Source organism: Halichoeres trimaculatus, unplaced genomic scaffold (genome assembly GCF_033239565.1).
Source record: "Halichoeres trimaculatus isolate MK-OKI-2021-1 unplaced genomic scaffold, fHalTri1.1 fHalTri1_scaffold_7, whole genome shotgun sequence".
Taxonomy (NCBI): domain Eukaryota; kingdom Metazoa; phylum Chordata; class Actinopteri; order Labriformes; family Labridae; genus Halichoeres; species Halichoeres trimaculatus.
The window spans coordinates 15870344-15891081 of record NW_027437185.1 but is presented as its reverse complement, the minus strand read 5'-3'; the positions used below and the strand labels follow the sequence as shown (position 1 = coordinate 15891081).

The 20738-nt window shown below is 42.7% G+C and overlaps 1 protein-coding gene across 2 annotated transcripts; it reads left to right on the top strand.

The window, feature by feature from the left end:
* Positions 1–2577: 2577 nt before the first annotated feature.
* synpo (synaptopodin) lies at positions 2578–18911 on the top strand. Of its 2 annotated transcripts, none has more exons than XM_074674120.1 (4): positions 2578–2688; positions 6230–7563; positions 11856–13894; positions 15805–18911. In XM_074674120.1, the coding sequence occupies exons 2-4, from the start codon at positions 7395–7397 to the stop codon at positions 17062–17064; spliced, it is 3468 nt and encodes a 1155-aa protein (XP_074530221.1). In that variant the 5' UTR covers positions 2578–2688; positions 6230–7394; the 3' UTR covers positions 17065–18911. The 2 variants fall into 2 exon arrangements, with proteins under 2 accessions (XP_074530221.1, XP_074530222.1); XM_074674121.1 differs by lacking the exon at positions 2578–2688 and adding an exon at positions 5394–5581.
* The last annotated feature ends 1827 nt before the right edge of the window (positions 18912–20738 follow it).

Sequence of the window (20738 nt, the reverse complement as noted above, 5' to 3'; positions counted from 1 at the left end):
CAGGCCGGCCACTGGAGACACAGAAAGAACGACAGACATGGCGGCTAATGGCTGCTCTCCCAGCTTCATGGGGTCCTACATATATAAACATGCCAAGAGAGGCTGGGACAGAGGAGACAAAACACAGGGCTGGTGATGAAGAGAGGGGGATTTAAGTGGAATATAGGAGTAAGGAGCTTGAAGTGGGACCGTAAAGAAAGGGAACAGAGAGATAAGGAGAAGGAAAATCAATCTGTCCAGAGAGATGTGCAAGGAGAGAGGTGAAATGATCAGGGAATGTGGAGAGGGAGTGGGAGCGGGAGGTGTTGAAGGAGGAGAGGAGGCAGCGCTGAGATGTTACTTAGTGTAGCCTCGAGGTGATGGATTGTCTGGGAAGTTTGGCAGGCTCATCCATCAGGTGTGGAGAGGTGGTGAAAAGAGAAGCCTACCAAAATCACCAGCTCAAACACCTCAAATATCTGTAAACATGATATGATCCTTGAAAAAATCTAATGTGAAAATTAGAGGTTTGCTTGTCGGTAAACTTTGCATGACCTGCTGTTTGATAGAGCAGTGAACCACAAACAAAATGACTCCACTGTTAAGTAAAGTTAGATTATCCTATGGAGGAAAAAAGATTAAGACGTTACTCCTAAAGCCTGGCAGCAGTTCAAGATACACTTTTTTGACCTCATAGCTCAGTCATGCTGTCTCCACTGTGTATCCAACCACCAAGTACCCGATCCGCGGCCTCATCTCACTGCAGGATTCAGTGCAGAGGATTGAAAAGATAAGTGAAATACATCCAAATGTTTCACTGCTGCTCCATAAATTTAAACATCAAATACTTTCTGAGACTCCGACACGATGGAGTGAACCAGATGTTCCTCATGTTTTATAGCTTTGTGAGGTCTTATGAGTAAATCAGCATTCAAACATATGAAGAGATACTGGTGAGGATTAATGTCTTAGGGTTAACATGCCTGCACAGAGAGCAACAGATCTGTTCTGTGAAGCAAATATGAACTGTACTAGAGGTAGGGTCTGTGTCCTTCAACGCTCTTCTTTTAGGGGGCGCTAGAAGTGCCCACAGTCTCATATTCAGAGCGTTTCTCTATAGTGCTTCCTGTTGCAAGGTTACTTAAGTTGCTGCACTTCTATTTGTCTCAGAGGTGATTATTCAGATATTTAAACATTGTGTATTCTTCATGTATGCTTTTGTTAAATTGCATTTTACAGAGAAAACATAAATAACTGAGAAACGGTACAGGAGCATTGGTTGCAGCTCTAGATCTGGAAATTGTACCCCTGAAACCATTCATTACTCAAGTAGAAGATACTAGATACTCTAGTAGAAGATACTAGAGTTAAAAAGACTTTTGTAGAAGTTTAAGTATCAACTCAAGCTTTTTGCTTGAACAAAAGTGTAAAAGTACTGGTTTCGAAACTACTTAAAGTATAAAAGTGGAAAATGCCATTAAAGTCAAAAGCTTAGACTGTGCCACAGGGGCCTGTAGTTCATATAGTTTATGCCCCTCCTGAGTTTCTGCCATGGACATCTTCAAACTATGCTACATACGTCTGTTGTGTCCTTGCTGAAGTGTTGTGTGATTTGTGTCAAGTGCAGGTGCAATGTATCATGTACAAACCAATAGGGTGTTGGAATGCTATTACGTTTATGCATCTCATCCATCCACCATCAAATCGACTCTTTCTGGATGGCGCGATTTTAGGATAAGTTTTTACATTTTGATATGTGTCTTTTTGAACGATGACAAGCTGAAATGAAACAGGAGTAGCGAGACTAATTTTAAAATGTGTAGAGTAGAAAGTACAGATATTTGCCTGAAAATGTAAGGAGTAGAAGTAAAAAGTTGGCAGAAAAATAACTATTCATGTAAAGTTCAGATACCTGAAGTTTTTTCTTAAGCAAGGTAATGAGGTACTTTTACTTTTACTAAAATAGTGTGGTCAGTTTCTTTCCCATATGGACCTTCGCCGCTGTAGTTGAGAGTAAGAAAGAAGTCCCGCCTTGTGATTGGTGATCGACTTCCTGTGGTCTGATTGAATATAGCCACTGCTTGCACACAAAAGGGCGTAAGTGGACACAGCCTCTGTGCTAAGCATTCCTAGCCTATGGTAAGACACCTCGTAGGATCTTTACGTTGGAGGTTTCTCGTTTTGAGTCTTGAGAGGAAACGATTTTCTGTGTTTGAGTTTTATTACTCTAAAATATTCAGGCACTACATCAACAAATTCTGTGGGTTTAGCAGGAACTTAGTCGACATTTTTCCCCTGCATACCTCTCTCTCTTTATTTGGACTTCTCTGTCCGACGTGCATGGCGGGAAAATGGGTCAAGGAAGGAAAAGACACCGGGGGAGAAAACAGAGAGGGGCCCACTGGTCCCGTCCACATCCCTGTGTTGAATATGAAAATATATTATAGCATAATGTGTTCAGTATGCAAGCTTGAAGAAAAACCATATGAAAAGATCCCAGACAAAGAGCTTACTGTGTTCCAGCTGACCCCCCTCCTCCCCCCTCCTCCCCCCCTCACCCTTCCACCCCGATCCTTCGTCTGCTTCAGTTCAGGGTGAGGGAGAGAGACGGAGAGAGAGGAGAGAGGTAAAAGGGGGAGGTGTGTAAGAACTGAAAAGGGGCAGTACACACACTCGCCGCCTCACACTGACAGACCCACCGGAGCACAGGTGAGCAGCATGACCTAACCCACACACACCAAACAGGAAGGATACACAGAGCTCTGGAATTTTATCTGTGGCTGCAGACTTTGTCACCTGCAGACTATTACATTTATCTCTACAGGGTAAGACTCTATCTTTGTTTGGAGAGAAGGAGAGCGCAGAGGGGACTGCGGGAAGAGAGAAGAGGAGGGAAACTTTGAAAGTCTTTGTCTGAGTAGATGACAAACATCTGTGGCCGCTGTTTTTCCCTGGGTGCTGGCTTACAGGCTTGCAGAGGGGGTTTGGGTGGCTACATTAGCATTGTGGTCACTGATATTCGAGCCTATTGTCCTGGCTGTGTGGAGCCTGCTGTGTAGCCAGGTTATAGACTTGAACTGCACTGTGTAACTTAAGAGGGTGTATCCAATTAAAGACCCGGCTTGAGCTGTATTGACTTACGTATAAGTAATTGCTTCCTGTTAACACAACAGGTGAGGCCCATTAATGCTTTACAGGGGGGCGACTTTGGGTTCTGTTCTGCCATATGCTACCACATATCCTAAATGTGACCCTTTAATGCATTGTTTAACAACTTTTTGGTCCTTATTTGTCAAAGATAACAATACTTGAACATGGTATTCATGAGTTATTTCAACAGAAATGTTAGTTTGCACATGTTCTTCTTTTTAAAAACTTGCTAGTCTCTCCCCTGTTTGATGTCTAACAGTTTTCAGATTATGACTCTGATTGTTTTAGAAGGCTCCTCCCACTTGGCACCAGATCATACACACCTTCTTCAAGTATTTATCTTTGCCTCTTGATGTTTCCCACCTGTGAGAGTATAGCTGCACACAGAGCTGACACTTCATTACAAGCTTCTCCTCTTCCTCTGCATGATTTATGAGTGCACATGCATGATTCCTTAAAAGTGAAAAGAGGAAGAGAGGCAACAGACATCTGTGACTTTCTCTCGAGCCTGTGCCCTGCGACATTTTCGATGTCACTCATCAGCCAGCACAAGCCGAGGCATGTTGACCTCCAGAGGAATTATGAAGAAGAATGACAATTTTCGAGCACTACCTAAAATTATTTCATAATGCTGTGAAGACCTTTAAAAGGCTCTTTGTCTGAGCAGTGAGGGAAGGAAGGAGAAAGAGAAGGGGAGGAAATGTGCCTGCTTGAGCCTTTAGCATTTACAGATGAATGATTTCTGCCTGGGACTCTGAAAAGGATCCAGGCAGAAAGCAAGCAGACACACAGCAGCTCTGCCCTTAAGGAATTCAGACATAAAAGCTTGCCAGTCAATGTGGGACCAGATGCCTTATTATAAGCCTGGTAACCGATACAAGTCTTAAGGTCTTACAGTAGAGCTGAATGCACGCTCACCTGACAACCTCACATCTCACATACCTCCGCACATGTGTGCCCAGAGGAGCTGATGATGTACAGATGCCATACCTGAGGTGAAAACGCATGCAAGGTCTGAGTTATTGGGTGGCTGACATGCCCTCTACAAGTCAGCTATTGATGCAGATGTCTAATGAATGTGCGAGAAAACGGCCATGAGGGACAAATGAATGATTACAGTTAGCATGGCTGCCAGAGCTGTTTCTTTTCTGCATCATCACTTTGCTGCAGAAAGAGAAAGAGAGCGCTGTGGGATAGATTTGCTGTCTGAGTCTGAATCCATCATACATTGACGATGTACAGGAACTCCGTGATTACACACTAAAGTGACCTCCGGGCCAGACCGTAAATGATATCCTTGGCTGCAATCTTGGAGGTCAATGGGTGGCGTAGCGAAACTGTGCGGGGTGGAAGCCGAGCAGGACAGGTGGGCACCATAAAATACCTTTTGAACTTGAAGGTAATTGGAGGGTAGAGGGAGGAGGAAGGATGACATCAGATCTCAGGAATGAAAAACAGAGAGGATACACTGAAGAGGGGGAGACATCACAAGTTAGTTTGGAAGAAATACAACACCCAAGCTTGATTTTACAAGCTGGGTCCAATGAAAAGAAAATGAAACAGATTGTGGCAGATGAAGATTTCAAGAGTCCATATGTGGCTGTTTTGTGAGCCAGAGTTCATTCTGCAGCCCTGTTTGGTCACTATTAAGCATCCTACATCTGTTCTTTGCTCAGAAGCTATTAAATATGTGCAGACTTGGTTAAATTAAATCAGTCAGTGTGAGGACTCAACATGTGTTGTGTTCTCATTGATTAAAGTAAACATGATCGTGGAACAACAAGGAAAGAAAATACAGCAATGAGGTGCTAATCTAAAAGGACAATGTCAGCCTCCAGATCGATCCAAACACATCTGGGGGAATCAAAGAGCTGTTGTCAGAGCATCCAAACAATACCGGCCTTCATCTCTCCTCACTTGACACAATCGCACCAGTAGAGGAGGATTTTTGATGCTGTTGCTGCAGGGAGGTGGGGCCGTGTTTTGTTTGGGATGATTGTGCTCAGGGGCCGATGAACGACTGAACCCTCCCTCGGATTGTCATGACTCAGCTGTCATGTCTGAGAGCGTCTGCACATAACACATTCTTGGAGGGAAAGATGAATGTGAGCTGGGGTGTTATGCCTGGAAGATGCGTTTCAAAAATAATGGCTGTGTGTGTGTGTGTGTTTCTATGCACAGACCTCCCACCCCTGAGTGCTACAGCGTCGATTCTTGTGCAGAAACAAAAGCAATCATGGATCAGCGTCAAGGGGAGACAAGTCCCATCAAGGACGAGGACGTGCAAACACTGGTTTACCATTACAAACTTTGATGCTGGGTCTGATTGCCTGTAAAGGGTGAACATGACACCGCTCATCTAATGAAATGCTTCATCGGATAAGAGGGGGGATGTCACTGCAGGACACGTCTTTTCACTTCACGCTGCATGGAAATCTTCACTCTCTCAGTGGTCTGTATCCTTTCACAGACCCTGAGACTGACAGCTGTTTCTAAAATAAATACGCACACACCTTCACGTTGAGTCTTCGTCACTTTGATAATACAAGTGTCTTCAGAGAACATAAGTAAATCAAATTTGAGTTTTTAAAAGGTGCACCCTCTTTTCTTTTTCAACCCTTTTATCCAGACCAGAGTTCAAAGAGGCATGGCTGATTTTCATTTTTAATAACAGGATTTTACTTTCTTTGTCTTTTAAAATGACAAAGGTTGAGTTTTATGCTTTTTGGAAGTAAACCAATGTCCATTAAAACCTAACATGAGCCAAGCAGAGTAAATTAAAATGTTCTTCAAGCCATTTCCTCAATTTGTGTATAAACTACAGCCCCTTTGTGTCTCCATAAAGGTCAAATCTTTTGGACGGCTCTCTTAAAACCATTACAGATAATACTTTACATCTTGTACAAATCAGTCTGGTTGAACTTGTGGCATTACACAAAGGGCGATGATGGAACATCGAGCAGGTTTCTAGTACAGGCTCTTTGCCAAATCTGCAATGTGCCAGAGCGGGCTGGGTTTGCAAATGTCACATTGAAAAACATACCTGAATCAAAATTTTTCAGAGCTAAATTTTAATCCATTCATTTCTCTTTTTTTGCAGGTGGTGCTGGATGTAACATCAGACATGAGGGCGTAGCTGAAGCTCACTGACCCTTCATCCCCTGAGCTGGAGTGTTATCTGCAGTTCAAGCCTGGTTCACCCAGTGCGGGCAGGCTGAACAGTCAGGACACAGACATCATATTTCTACAAAGAGCAAACCAAACCAGAAAGTCTGAAGCTGCTGTCCACAGATGTAATGTATTCATGATGATTTCTTGGTTTGCATAATTTCAGAGTTAATCAAACCTACCAGAAGAAAGTGAACTTTGCCTCTCAATTGTGGTTCTGAGAATAAACAAAAGAAAGAAACTGATTACCCTGCCTACAGAGACTGTATCTGGCTTTAATGTATAAGAAATAAACCAGGAAACTAGATTAAAGCAACTTTAATAGAATACATCGGAGCGCTGAATACAAAGCAGCCTGAGGAATGACCTTTCCAGACTGAAATGTTATTCCTCTCATGCACCTAACAGCAGGAAGCTGTATATGTACACAGTTCCCTTTCACGTCACTGCAGAGTTATGATCTCCAAGATAAAGGGCAGATCCTTTTCTCTGAAAGAAAAATAATCTGCTGGCTGGAGATTGGACTGGAGACGAAAAGCATGTTTTGGTGACAGAAATAGCAGAGGAGGAAAAGCTACGTCTGGGAACGAAAAAAGGAGTATTAGAGGGATGCAAAAAGAGAGGACTGGACTGTTCCTCAGCACACTTTGCCAGATTTCAAACAGAGCACAACAAACTTGTGCAATTTTTGTGGCAGTTGTCCATGGGAACTCGTCCAAAGCACATCGGAGCTGACCCTCCAGGGAGGTCCTGTTAGACAGAGAATAATAGTACTCCATAAAGACCAAAGTTAGAGCACACTCCTTCTTCTGCTGACTACAGGACAACATTTGGAAGGAACACTGCAGAAAGAGGAGCCATGACCGGAAGCAGAAACCTGGAAAGCCGAACAACTCATCCCTTTCTCTGGGCTTTCTTGTATTTCTAAACATATTCACTGCCTGCCAATAAGGACGGAAACTTCCATTTTCCTATTGGACTACGGTTTCGTCTGATCAAGAGAGGAGATTAAGCCGACTGGAACGAAAGCCTTCACTTATCCCCCTGCTGAGAGCTTTTGTTTCTGCTGCAGCTGAAGTATTTCACCAGGAGTGGGGATGGAGATGGAAAAGGGACATATGCCTATCAGGAGAGGGGTGAGCTGGAGTCCAGGAGGATTGAGAAAACCTCTTCAGGCAACGCAAAACATGCACACTCCTGGGACAGAGTGCGATGCATCATGGGAGAAGACGGGATTCAACTCAGAACAGATGAGCCGGAAAACAAGTGAGTGTTTGTTTGTGTGGAGTTTCTCCTTTTATTTCAGGTCCAAGCAGCAGGGACAACGTGTATGATCACTCTCTTACTTCATTGCATTGAAATGCAGTTGTAAATACATTTCCTGTGGTTTGTTTTGGGTTCCGCCTTAATGTTACAGTTTGGCCTCAACTGCAGTATATCATCACATTAAAAAACCTTTGAGTGAAGGGAGTAGATAGAGAAAACAGGCAGCCCTGCCTCAGAGCAGCTTACACACAGAGAGGTTCTCCATGAAACATCTGTTTCCACACAGTAAAAATACAGGCTGCCCCAACAGCAATGGAAATGCAATCAGGCATCTTTTAAGGGCAGTCTTAATATACAACGCAGGCTTTGCCAATAATGGGTAAAGTTGTGGCAAGAGCGGCATGGAAACTTCTCTGAAAGTTTTCTTTTTTTTTTTTTCTTTCATGGCTGCCAAATCCCAGACACATTTTAAGGAAGGAGTTCATACTTTACAACAAGGAGACAAGACAGTGGGCGGTTAAAATGGAGATATGGAAAAACTGTAAAACAACGAAACTCAACTTGAAAGATAATTAACGCTTGTGCTGTGACAAGTCAGTCAATGCTGTATTTAAAAAAAACTGAAGTGCTGCAAGGAAGCATAACAGAAAGGTCATGGCCATCAGATAATTGTGCCTGATATAGATCTACCGCCTCTGAACCTCCTACACTGTTCCCATCTCTCATTACCTCCTAATTGGTTTCCTCAAATGCAGCAAAGATCACCAAAAACAACACAAAAGCACTCAGAGCAAGCTACACCTCTGCAGAGGCTTTTCTCAACACACAAAAGTAAAAATATGAGCCGCAGGGCTCAGTTTTCCACCTATGATCCCATCTTTTATTTTTCCCATGGGATCCACGCAGGGTTTAGGTCACATTCAGTCAGTTAGATCCCAGGACCTCTGTTAATCCTTGTCTCTCCGTCCTGCTTCACACATCACCCACGGGGGCCGGTGCTGTCATCCCGCTCACCCCACAGCCATCGCTCGGAAAAGATAACATCCGACAGGGTAATCTGACCTTTGATACACAAATGCAGCGTCGGCCCCCCTGACTTAAATCCTCCTGCTGTGGGGGAGTTTGGCATGTGCTTTCGCCCACGCAGGGATGGGTTGGGATGGGACAGAGGTAGACAGAGTTAGGCCCTCGCATCACTGCTGAGGGGCTGAGTTTTGTCTCTGCTGGAGGACAGGAAATTCCTATCCTGCCCTTGCAGGTTGGAGCTCAAGGCCCTGAGGGGCTGAGAGAGGGCAGGCACACACACACACACACACACACACACACACACACACACACACACACACACACACACACACACACACACACATCCAGACAGACATAAAGGGGCAAGAGGGGTCAGATGCTGGATGAGTGGTGTCTCACTGGTCCAATCCATGCACACATAAACTGGAGTATCTGGTCTCTGTTTCCACTTCAAAGACTGCAACAAGAGTGAGACACTTCCTGTCATCCAGAGGACATTAGACAGAGATAAGCAGCTCGATACTCTCCATTGATCGGACACCTCTCCAGAAGTGTCAGAACAAAGTGAAACCCTATGATCAAGTGCCAAAACGTCAATACTTTTCGCTTGAGAAGCCCCAAGCTCTTCCCTCAGAGGCCTGTCTCCGTTTTTTCTAATTAGTATAAAGTGTGCCAGGAGGTGGTGCAGATTTTGGAAAAGTGAAACAGTACTGGAAGCTGGATGACAGACAGCACAGCTTCCAGCTACAGCCTCCTCCCTCCCCGTGTCCCTGTGAGAGTGAGTGTGCTGAGCTTAACTGCGGAGGAAAAGTAATCCGATCCCGTGTCTTGGTGCAGAAAGGGGGTGTGAAGCTATCAGACGCAGTCAGATTGAAAACTCTTGTGGAAGTACAACTAAACAGCGGGGCTCAGAGTTTGACGTGTGAAAGGTAAGAGATTAGGGTATAACGTGGTTTGAAGAGGAGAAGCTAAACTTCCAGCTAACTCGTAAATAATTGTGACAGTCGTCAGGCTTGCATTATGACAACAAATTGAGAGCTCTGTGAAGATTCAGAAGTACAACTTTAGGGTAACCTTGAGTTGTTTACTATCTGAAATCATCGGCTTCCGTTCAAAATAAAGTTGAGCTACTCTTTTAACACTGTTAGCTCCAGCTCATGAAGCTTGCTAGCTGAGAACTTTGATATAGTCAAGTAAAAATTTTAAGTATAGTTTGATTTCGGATTTTTAACGGTTAATTGAACACATTTTAGTGACGACACATCCGTGGCTTAACCGTTAATGTAGAGGAATTTACTTATGTTACTTATTTAAATGTTGTAACAGTCATGGTCATTGAAATACTTAAACTTAAAAAAAGAAAGAAAGAAAGAAAACGTTTACCTTAGTTGTCGTTCTTTTTCAAAAAGAGGCCAACCGTTTTGGTCATGGTATCAATCATGAGATTTGCACCTGCGTGTCACTTGATAACCAGTCTAGCTCCCGCTAGAGGTGAGGTGTCTGCTTGGAGGAGACTTCATTTCAAGCTCCATTGCCTTGCCTCCAGTACATCTTGGTAGCTTCGATTGTTAAAAAATTAAATAGGTCATAAAAAAGTAAGTGAGATCCGTATTGAGTACCTGGATAGCAGACACTGATCACACAGTAAGTACCTGTGGGATAGGTGAGCCCATTTCCCTGCAACAGCCTAAAGGAAGCCGATTTATGCTTTCTCAAATTGGGCTGAAAGATCTGCTTATTTGAAGGATTGTGTGATCATGCTTTTATCCCAGTTATAGTGTGTCATAAATATGTATTGTTACAGTGTCTTTCCTCTGTCAGGTTATTTGACCTAGCTGACTTATCTTCCTGCAGATGTTTTTATAGGGGTGTAATTTATGTAAGTAAATGCATCGCAAATGTTTATAGCCAACATGAGCAAAATAGGTCTGTTGCTTGTATAGAATCATTATGTTAAACAGGATGTAATCAGCATGTGTTATTGATCTTAAGATAGGTAACGTAAAACTCAAAGGTTCACTACAAAGAGTTAACTCAATTACCATGAGGGCTGACTTAGAGTCTGTAAAATCAATGGCAGATGCATATTATTCCTTTATACTAAGGGAGGGATCATGTTAGCCTAATATACTGTGCCAGGAAAAACTGCACACAGAGTGAGCTGCACAAGCTGAACGAGTGATTGATTTATGCATGATTATTGCAATTGGCACATGATTACATCAAATAATGTAGTTGTCTAGATCATCACCCAATTAAATGAGGAAAGAGTTGTGGCTGAAGCAGCTGTCTGAGAAGACTCCCAAAGAGACATTTCATATCTTCCTCCAGTCACAGCTAAATGAATGATGAATAATCTAACAGATGTACCACCACAAAGAGAGTTTCTCTGTTAAAATGTCCATCAGAGGGTCTCTTTTATTTCCCTCTCTTAAACTTTAAAGCATGATGTAGTGTCTATAGATGAGATGGGAACACTTGATTGTATAGTGTGTTTATAGACAGCAGTGGAAAGATGTCGTTTTTGGAAGCTTCATATCGTTAAAATGGTCTTTTAAAGGTCTCAGCTGCAGTATTGCACAAATTAACTACAGAGAGAAACCAAAGGCATGTTGGAAGCTGAAGCAGGGAGTTTTTCTGAGCGGTGCAGGAATGCTCAGGGTGGGACGACTACAGATGGCAGAGGAAATAGCTCCACTGCCTGGAATTGAGCTCTTAAGCTCAGAAAACAAACTGTCAATTTTAACAGAGACATGTCTCAGCTCATAATTTCAAGGTAATCAGCAAATCTGCAACTCCGTAATCACACCCGTTTTTGGGGCTTTGCAGGAGACAGTGACCTAGACATTGTAATGACTTTCACTGTTATGTCTTCTGTGAAAATAAGTGATGTTTCACCATCAATGTCTGCTAGTTCTTAGCTTGAATCTGCTTGGTCGCATATCCGCAAAGTTAAAAGAACTAAAAAGAACAACCAAAACCATCTGTCGCTGAAACAATTATGTGGGTTTTTAAAGGAAGATTAAATCCGAGCCAGACTTGTTAAAAATTTGTCCTTGTTAGCTCTCTCTATTTGTACATGAAAGTGGCTAGTGAGATTTAATTTGATGCTGAGGGAGTTATTTCTGATTGAACTCTAGGCTGTAGCACATTGTTATGCCTCCCTAAAGTAAGAGTCTTATTTATCATTTATCAAACAAAAACCTTTGTTTGTCATTTTGATTAATTAATCGTATTTCTCTTTCTTTCTTTTTCTTTCACTCCAGATCTGACGCGCAGCGCCAGTTTATCAGAGAAGGAGTTAAAGGAGGCCCGCGTCAGGAGTCAGATTATTGCTGCTCAGCTCACAATCCCTTCCAACTCCAGCTCCAGAGGCGTGCAGCTCTTCAACCGGCGCAAGCAGAGGGTGAACGCCTTTACACTGGAAAGCTGTGGTGAGGGTTCAGAGGAGGACAGAGCTGAGAATGTGAAAACCGACTCCTCATCCAACAAACTAACATGGGCAGAGAGGAGCAGTGAGGAGAAGGATAGAGACCTGAACTTTAAAAATAGCACTAACAATCTCACACCACCTGGGAGGGTACTTTCAGCTGATGATTTGATGGAGGACCCAGGTAAAGATTTTCCCAAGGAGAAGGACACAGAAGAGCAAGTTATCCAAGAGAGACATTTCCTCCCTGTCAAGGAAGAGCAGGAGGATGAGGATGAAGGAAGAGATAAAATCAATGAGGAGCTTGAAGACAAAGTAAAGAATGAGATTCCCCCTGGAGCTAATAATACCGATCCAGTTCTGATGAAACCTGTAGAGATAAATGGGGGCCACTCAGGGCCAGTTCTCCCTGGGAAGCTTCTTAATGGTTGCCACGGTAATTCTGGACCTGACAGGACGTCTGTTGTCGCATCCAAGCAGACAAGCATCATCAATCGAACTGCCAGACCCTTTTTCTCACCACCGACAGTACAGACAGTAGAGACCACTCGCCCTGTCATGGACATCCCTCCTCCTCCTTCCTACGCTACTCCTCCTCTCCCCTCTCAGCCAGTTGCTTTCTCGCCTCCTCTTCCTCCTCCTCCGTCATACCCCACTCCTCCACTACCGGCTTTTACAAACCAACCCCCGCAGAATTACTACTCCAGTCCTCCTCCAATGTCGCCTGTCATGTCTCCTTCCTCCCCTCCTCCAGTCCAGCTCCCCTCTATACCACAGTATCCATCCATGCCCCATTATGGCCCTCCAACTGCCCCGAAGCCCAGCACCTTTGTTCCCCAGCCTGCCGGAGAAAGGAAGCAGACTGTCCAGATCAAAACAGGAATACTCGAGGATGGTGCTGCTAGACGGGCAAATAGGAAGTCAATGTTCACGTTCAAGGAAAAGCCAGTTGTGGCTCCCAACCCTGAGCTGCTCTCATTAGTGCAAGGGGCGGATGAAAAGAAGAAACATGGACTCAGATCCGTACCTGAACCAGCATCAGAGGAAGAACTGCTGGCACTAGGAGCAGAGGCCTCCAACTTCCTTGCCAAGGAGGAAGTCCAAGCTGAGGAGGCAAGAGCTCCAGAGTGGGCCTCCTGCCTCAAGAGCTCCAGGACCCGACCAAAGACAGAGCACAGACTAGAGCAGAACCTCACAAATGTTTCAGGAAAGGGAGCAGAGCTGTTCGCCAAGCGGCAGTCCAGGATGGAGAAGTATGTCCTAGAAAACAAAACTGCCGGACAAAGAAGGTCTCCTTCTCCTACAATGTCTCTGCCACCATCATGGGTGTACCCATCAAACATGCCTGGCAGGGTGAAGGCCATGGCTAAAAACTCTGACTTGAGCGCTGAGCTTTCACAAAACCTGAAGGCCCAACAGGCAATCAGACAGAAAGCAAAGCCGAAGGCACCAGTGCCAGTCCCAGAGCCGCCTGCTTTAGAAAACGGCTGCTCAAAGATAGAAATGGACTTATCAAGGCACCAGCCCTACCAGCTTAACTCTGCTCTCTTCACTTTTAACCCAACGAAGGACCCTCTCAGCACCCTACCCAGAGGAGCACCACACTCTAAGAACATGATGTCCTCCCAGCCCTTCTCCAGACAGACTTCGTTGCCTCTCAACCCTCCATCTAATTTCAGAACCCAGTGTTTGTCTCCACAGCTGCCGCTCAGCCAAACAGGAAGAGCTGAGTATCTGTCAGATCCAGCGTCTGGGCAGCAGAGGATCAGTTCTCCAATGTCTGCCTTCTCACCAGAGCGGGTGTCTTCTCCGCGCTCGGGGGTCCAGGCACCCAGGCCAACATTTTCTGCCAAGAAGGCAGGGATTGCACCGCAGGTGTGGAAACCCTCTCTGTACTACTTTTAGAAGATTTGTTTACATCAGGGGGGTTTTCTGTTGCAGAGATTATACACATGGTTAGCTCTAAACTGATCCACGTAGCGCTAAAATTGACAGCTCAATGCACTTTTTAAAAATACTTGTGCTTTATTCAATTATAGCATTTTGATTATAGGTATAGATAGGAGGTTTTTTATGTGTTAAATGTTTCGATCCCTTTGGATTGAAAAAAAAAACTTTGAGTAATAGCTGGAGCCAGACCTTGTGTTGAAAAAAATCTCGAAGGAATTATACCTTCACAGTTCAAGAAATATATGATTGGATTATTTCCATGGTAACAAACACCAAAACAGCCATACTAACCCTTTATTAAAGTGAAATTAAATGTGCCTTAGTGTAATTGGATATTTAAAGCTGCAAAGAACATCAGTGCTAAAAAACTCAACCTTTGAGGCCTTTCAGTGATATGACTGACAACCTCACACTTTTTCCACTTTGAGACTCATTTCTGTGGGCACCAGGGTGATACTGCTTCACAAAGCACTTTAACAGATGGTCTTGCATCTGCTTTATGATCTACGATTTGCAACTTAATGCTGCTCACTGACTAGAGAGAAAGAACTGCTTTTATGTCTTTATGTCTTCAGGGTAATTTACTCTGCTTTCCAGCATTTTCTACCAAAATATATGGTGTGTACTTGGATACTTTGATGTTTGAAATCTACAGGCTGTGCACTAGTTTGCCTAATGGAACTACATATACATTGAGTTAGTGACTTTAAGAAGTATTTTAGACAGACATTTCTACACTTTTTCATCAGTTACTGTTATTTCAGACTTTACTGCTTTTTAGGCTGTCTGTTTTATTATATAAACTCTTATTCACTGCTTTTTTCCTACTATTATTCTGTCTTTAATAATCAACTCTTTGTTCTGAAGTGAATCTTCGTTTCTCTGATTAAAGCTTTGTGCTAACACTCTGCTGTGACCTCCTTCTTATTTTTCTCTTTTCCTGACTTTTCCCACTTTTTCCAACCATTAACTCCACCACTCAGTGTAATTTCACTCTCCTGCTTCTCCTGCAGTCACTGCAAACACTTGAACACACTAATTAATGTTACAGAGTACACATATAATTTGCAATAGGAGACAGATCCTGTTAGGAACAGTATGTGACATTTAAAGTTCAGAATTAATTAGATGAGCTTCCACTAACAAGATGTTTCACGCTTTCATGGGAATTTGAATTGTGTGTATCGGTGCTAAGACCAGACCATTGGCTTTGATGGTCCCAAGGGGCATCCAGACTGACTAGGTGACCCTTGGCTTGGCCATGTTTCTTTCACCGATGCTACAATTTTTTTGGATGTTACCAGTAACCTTTATCATTCTTCAATCCCAGAAGTTTAATCTGTGATTTAAAAACAGACTTCATATTATCATGCGGTGATGATGTGCCCTATATTAGTATGTGTACAAGATGTAAGGCTTCCCTTGCTTGGCTTAAGTAACCTCATATCCCCATAAAGGTTAACCAGCTCAGAGGGCCAGATGACAGTAACATGAGAGAGACACTGAAGATCAGGCACATGCGTGTTGGTGTTTGGGCTTACTGAAGAAACACAGTGATGACCCAAATGTCCCAGGGGCTCATTTATCAAAATAGACTCGTTAATTCTAACTTCAATTTGTCCTGCTGAATATGATGATATGTCTTTCACTCTAATGTGATTGTCTATTGTGGGTTATGCATTGCAATTTTTCCCAAGTTTAAACGAAAACCCTGAGAGGTACTGATAAGACTTATATTTCCCAGAATGTGTAAAATAATGGTAATGCTGAATGAGTTAGATGTTTTTTGTTGTTTTTTGACAAAAGCCTAAAAAGCATTTCTCATGGTCCAACAGACACCAAAGGAACCCTCCACACTTGAAACTCAGACTGGGACTCTCACACCAACCAGCACTCCGAGCCTTGCCAGACGGTTCAGCAGCCCTGATGGTCCACTTACCAGAACCTGGACTCCCAGCCATCAAACCAATCAACCCTCCACCACCATTTCAAGTCGCCCATTTACTTCACCTGTTTTATCACCAAGGGGCTCAAGATGCCAGTCCCCTATGACCAGTCAGAGCCTTGCTGTTTCCACGGTGAGCTCATCCCAAATGTCTACATCCACCTCTCCACGCTCCATTAACCCACCTTGGGGTTCAAGATGTCATTCTCCAATGGTGAACCAGAACACCCAGTCCACCAACAGTTCATCCATTACTGGTTTCAGACCAACCCAAACTTCTGCAATCAGTTCTCCTGTCTCTCCTCCTTGGGGTTCAAGATGTCAGTCTCCAATGGTTAACCAGCAAACACAGTCTTCCACTGTCCCCTCTTTCCCCACATCCAGACCATCCACAGTTACATCCCCCCGCTCTCCCCCTTGGGGATCAAGAAGCCAGTCTCCCATGGTGAGCCAAAACACCCAGTCTTCTACAGTTCCTAATTCCAGATCTCTCCAAACTGGTACCACCACCTCTCCATGGGGATCAAGATGCCAGTCTCCCATGGTAGGCCATAATAGTTCCACAACCAGACCTTCCCAAACATCATCAGCCACATCTCCAGTCTCTCCTCCATGGGGCTCTCGTTCGCAGTCTCCTGCACTCTCCCAGACCAGTTTATCTTTCTCTGCTACAAAGCCTGTGTACACATCTTCTGTTTCAGCACCTAAAGACAGCCGCTGCATGTCCCCAAATGTTAATAGCTTAGACTCTAAAGCCAGCCATCGTCTCCTAGCCAAGAACATCATCAATGCAGCCAAACGTAAAAACAGCCCTTCTCCTGGAGCACTGAGTGGTCACAGTCTTCCAATCTCCCCTCTGGGGAATTCTCACCATGGTTATGACTGTCATAAACCACCCATCAGCCCCTTCCAGTCACGATCTTTAGGGGCCCAGTCCCCCACATTTACCAGCCCTCCTGCAACCCCAACACAGAGGATCTGCTCTCCTGTGAGGCTATACAACACTCGCTCCCTCACTGATTCAGATGCCTCCATCGAGTCTGAAGACTCAGGCCTACGATCACCTGGCTTCCATTCGTACAACACCTGTCCCCGTGGCTGGGGGGGGAGCCTCAGGGTAAAGCGAAGCACCGTCTCCACTGACCTGTGAGGGACTCATTGACTTGAGATCAAAGTTTGATTTCAGTCTTCTGGACCTTTGTGGCATTGAACTCACCAGCAAAGCATTTCTGGTGGCATTTCATCAGACTGATATTAAACAAGTTACCATTCCGTAACTTTGAATACCAATCATGTAAATTGGTAAATAATGTATGAAGGTAGCTGTAGTATTTCATATATCATGTACATTCATAATAGGGACAAGAACATGCTTTTTAAATGACCCAGTTTCTCTAGTTTTTTCTTATTCTAAACCAAAAAGTCCAGACACAAACTACCAAAGATGTTGTAATTCTAATGTAATTAATGGTCTGATTTTTTTACACTTTCACAGCAATAATTATAAATGAATTATTGTTTTACATGCTGTTGTGACACAAGTCAATGGGAAGAGACTTACAATTTAGAGGTAAAGAAGGGACTTATAAGATGAGTGATGTGTATATATTTAACTCATTGCCTTTAAAGGCATTGTCGTTCTGTTTTGTTGGTAAAAAGATTAAATTCACCTTTACAACGAACACTTTAGCAGTTTATACTATGCAAAGTAACAGTGGTCAGTTAGACCTTTGCTTATTGCATTACATTGTGCAAGCATTCACCACTCTGATCAATGCAAACTAAATCTCTGCATCATTATCACAGTGCAATAGGCAATGTAGCACAGTATATTTGTTGCTTTATGTACTGCATTTGCTAAAATGAATGTAAGCTTTACAGTCAAACTGACAGAGGATGACAAAAAAAGGGATTGCTGTGCATGAAAAGGGTTGTGAGGGCGACTGGGACATTGGCATGGTTGTTTAAAAGGCTCCAGGTAAGAGGCTTTGTGTTACGGATTAAAATTGATAACAAAGAGTGTATTTGACAAATGTTAGCTGCTAACCTGCAGATATAATGGCGAATTGATTGTAAAATTCATATGAAGAAGTAATTGGCAATGTATGTATTCACAAGTTTTGACTTTCACTGACCATGAACAGCTCTTCTGTTTTGTGTGCCAGTAATATTTGAGGAACAACTAAAAATAATTTGTTCACTTATCGTACTAGTGCCTCTTTGGATTATTTAGAAGGAGATGTGTTAGTAAAACAAAGCAGAGAGAGTGCAACAAAGTGGGAGAAAAGGTCAATGAATGTTGTGTGCCGTGAAATGTTTGTGAGAAAATGAAAAGAGGGATGATTTGTATTTTAAATACATGCATCTTTTGTACATTCATTTTAACTTTTAAAGTTTCTTGTACTTGATTTGCACTTCTGTTCATTCTGTTTCAATATGTTCGTTGTTTAAAACTTGATTTGAAAACCATTGTTGTTCATGTCTGAATCTTTAGAACATTCCTGCATAATTGGGCATGGTGACATGATGGAATTAGAAGTTAACCTGATTCCTGCCTTCACCGCACACCTGTCTTCCTCTAACAAGTGTTAAAAGCCTTTAAACACTGTTCCCTTCCATCCCAGCTCTGTAACAGCACACACAACACATCATTCCCTCTCACCCTGACATGTCAGGCCAACAGGATCAGCACATTTCTAAATATTTACTCCTGTGTCTCTGTTGAGTGACAGCGACACCTGCTACATGGTGACCTGGCTCTTCAGCAGGATTTGAGCCTATCGCTGTCATGGATTGGTTTCCACCTGGGTCATGTCTGGACAAACCAAACACTGCTGACATCCTCAAACACAGAAAATTATCATCACCTTTTGAGCTTTGCGAGCAGATTTTGCAAGTGGTTCTGTAATTGCATGCATGCATTTTTCATTACACTTAATATTTCACTCGTGTCTGAAGTGTATGATGTCTGAAAGTGAAACAAAATAAAAATGATGACACAGCAACTTAAGTAGTTTTTTTCTTTGATCCCTTTATTTCTATGCTTGATAACACACTACTCTGAACAAAGCTATAATGACAAAATCTAATACTGTGTGATGGTTCCATTTAAATAACTAAGCTGATATACTAAATGGATCCTTGCACGTATAGTGTTTACTGTTATATATCAGGACTGATTTATTAAACTACCCTTGTTTGATATGGAGGGCTAAAGTATGTGCCAAATTTATGACTGCTGTAATCCTGTACTGCTTCACCTCAACAACTCGACCAGACTCGTGTTTCATCTGGCTCTTTTCTAACACCTTCAACAGCCTCTGCATTCATTTGTGCATCAATTAAGATGTATTGAGTTGTCTTTTTCAGTCATGCAAACAAATGCTTATCGACTTTTTACAACCTTTAACAACATATACAGATGCATATGTTTATAATTCACATTACTTTACGCATCCCCTTAAGAATGTATATTTGACCCAGGTTGTTTTGCTGCTTACCTTTCAAATGTGCAGAGCAGTGATGACATAACATGATATGCGAAGAACCACCCACCATATTTCTAGATTTCATATCCATGGTTTTGCAGTCACTGTCAGTGCAGCATACTCGATATAGTATCTCAGGCAATAGGTGGGAGATTGACATGTCCCCAGCAGCAGCCCCTCAAGGTAAAAAGAAAACGAAAGCCATATTTATCACAGTTCATAGAGTGCCATCTGTAGGACTCCAGAAAGAAGTTCAAATAGAGGAAGACTGTTAGAACTGGTTGTTTACATGTAACAGCTTTATTCTCATTTCAGATAATCTCTTATTCTTACTGTTTCTTTTTATCACAAGATCAGACTTGAGCATTTTCTTCTTCAAGTGAAAATATGATAAATAAACAAACTAACATACATTTTGCTTTGGTATCTGTTTTCAAGTCGTGAATTCTTTCCACTTAGGGTATTTGTTTTATACAGCAAATCTTTCTAATTTGTCATAGAAGGAAAAACAAAAGGTTGAATAACTCCATTAATGATTACTACATGTTTATGCTTTAGTGTACTTATATCTAATCCTTGCTACACCCTCTTTTTCCTCATTGAAGTTGATATAGTGTAATTTTTTCTTCCTACCTTGAAAAGTATTCATCTGTGTTGTGCAGCAACTCAACCCTCTCCCATATCTGTTTACCAATACTTACATAAACTTACCAGTTTGACTTACACTGTGTGCATTCTGTCTTGTTCTTCAATGGTCCTCTGATCCACACATGCCAGGATTACAACTCCTGTGATTCTGGCACAGCTGCATTACTGCCAGGGAAAAAAAGGGTGATATCTCTGTGTTACATGTCACACATATCATACAAATCAGAAAGTGGGGAGTCTGAAGTGTACTGCAAATGAGCTGCCATTTATGTAGTATAGTATAGCATGTTGGAGCAGTGCAGTTTCTCCTCCATAGTCATTGTAGTTTTCACAGATTTGTGGGATCAAACACGATTGACACCATACTATAAATTACAGCATCCCTTTACTGTTAAATATAACATATTCACTGTCATCCAACCATAAGCCCAACAAGCAGTCATGTCAGGTCACTGCAAATTAAGCCTCGTTTTGTTGTTAAGGGGATATTTTGTTGCCATTGATTTTTCATAAATGTGGCTAAGTGCTGCTGGTGGATATATTTTGGTCTCTTTCAAGTAATATTTCAAAGAAAACCATTCTGAAATCTGTTTTGGGATGGCATTCATTGCAAAATTGATTCATACAAATAACAAGTAGACATCTTCAAACCATGTACCTAATATGCTGTTATTTGTGTTTTTTCCTC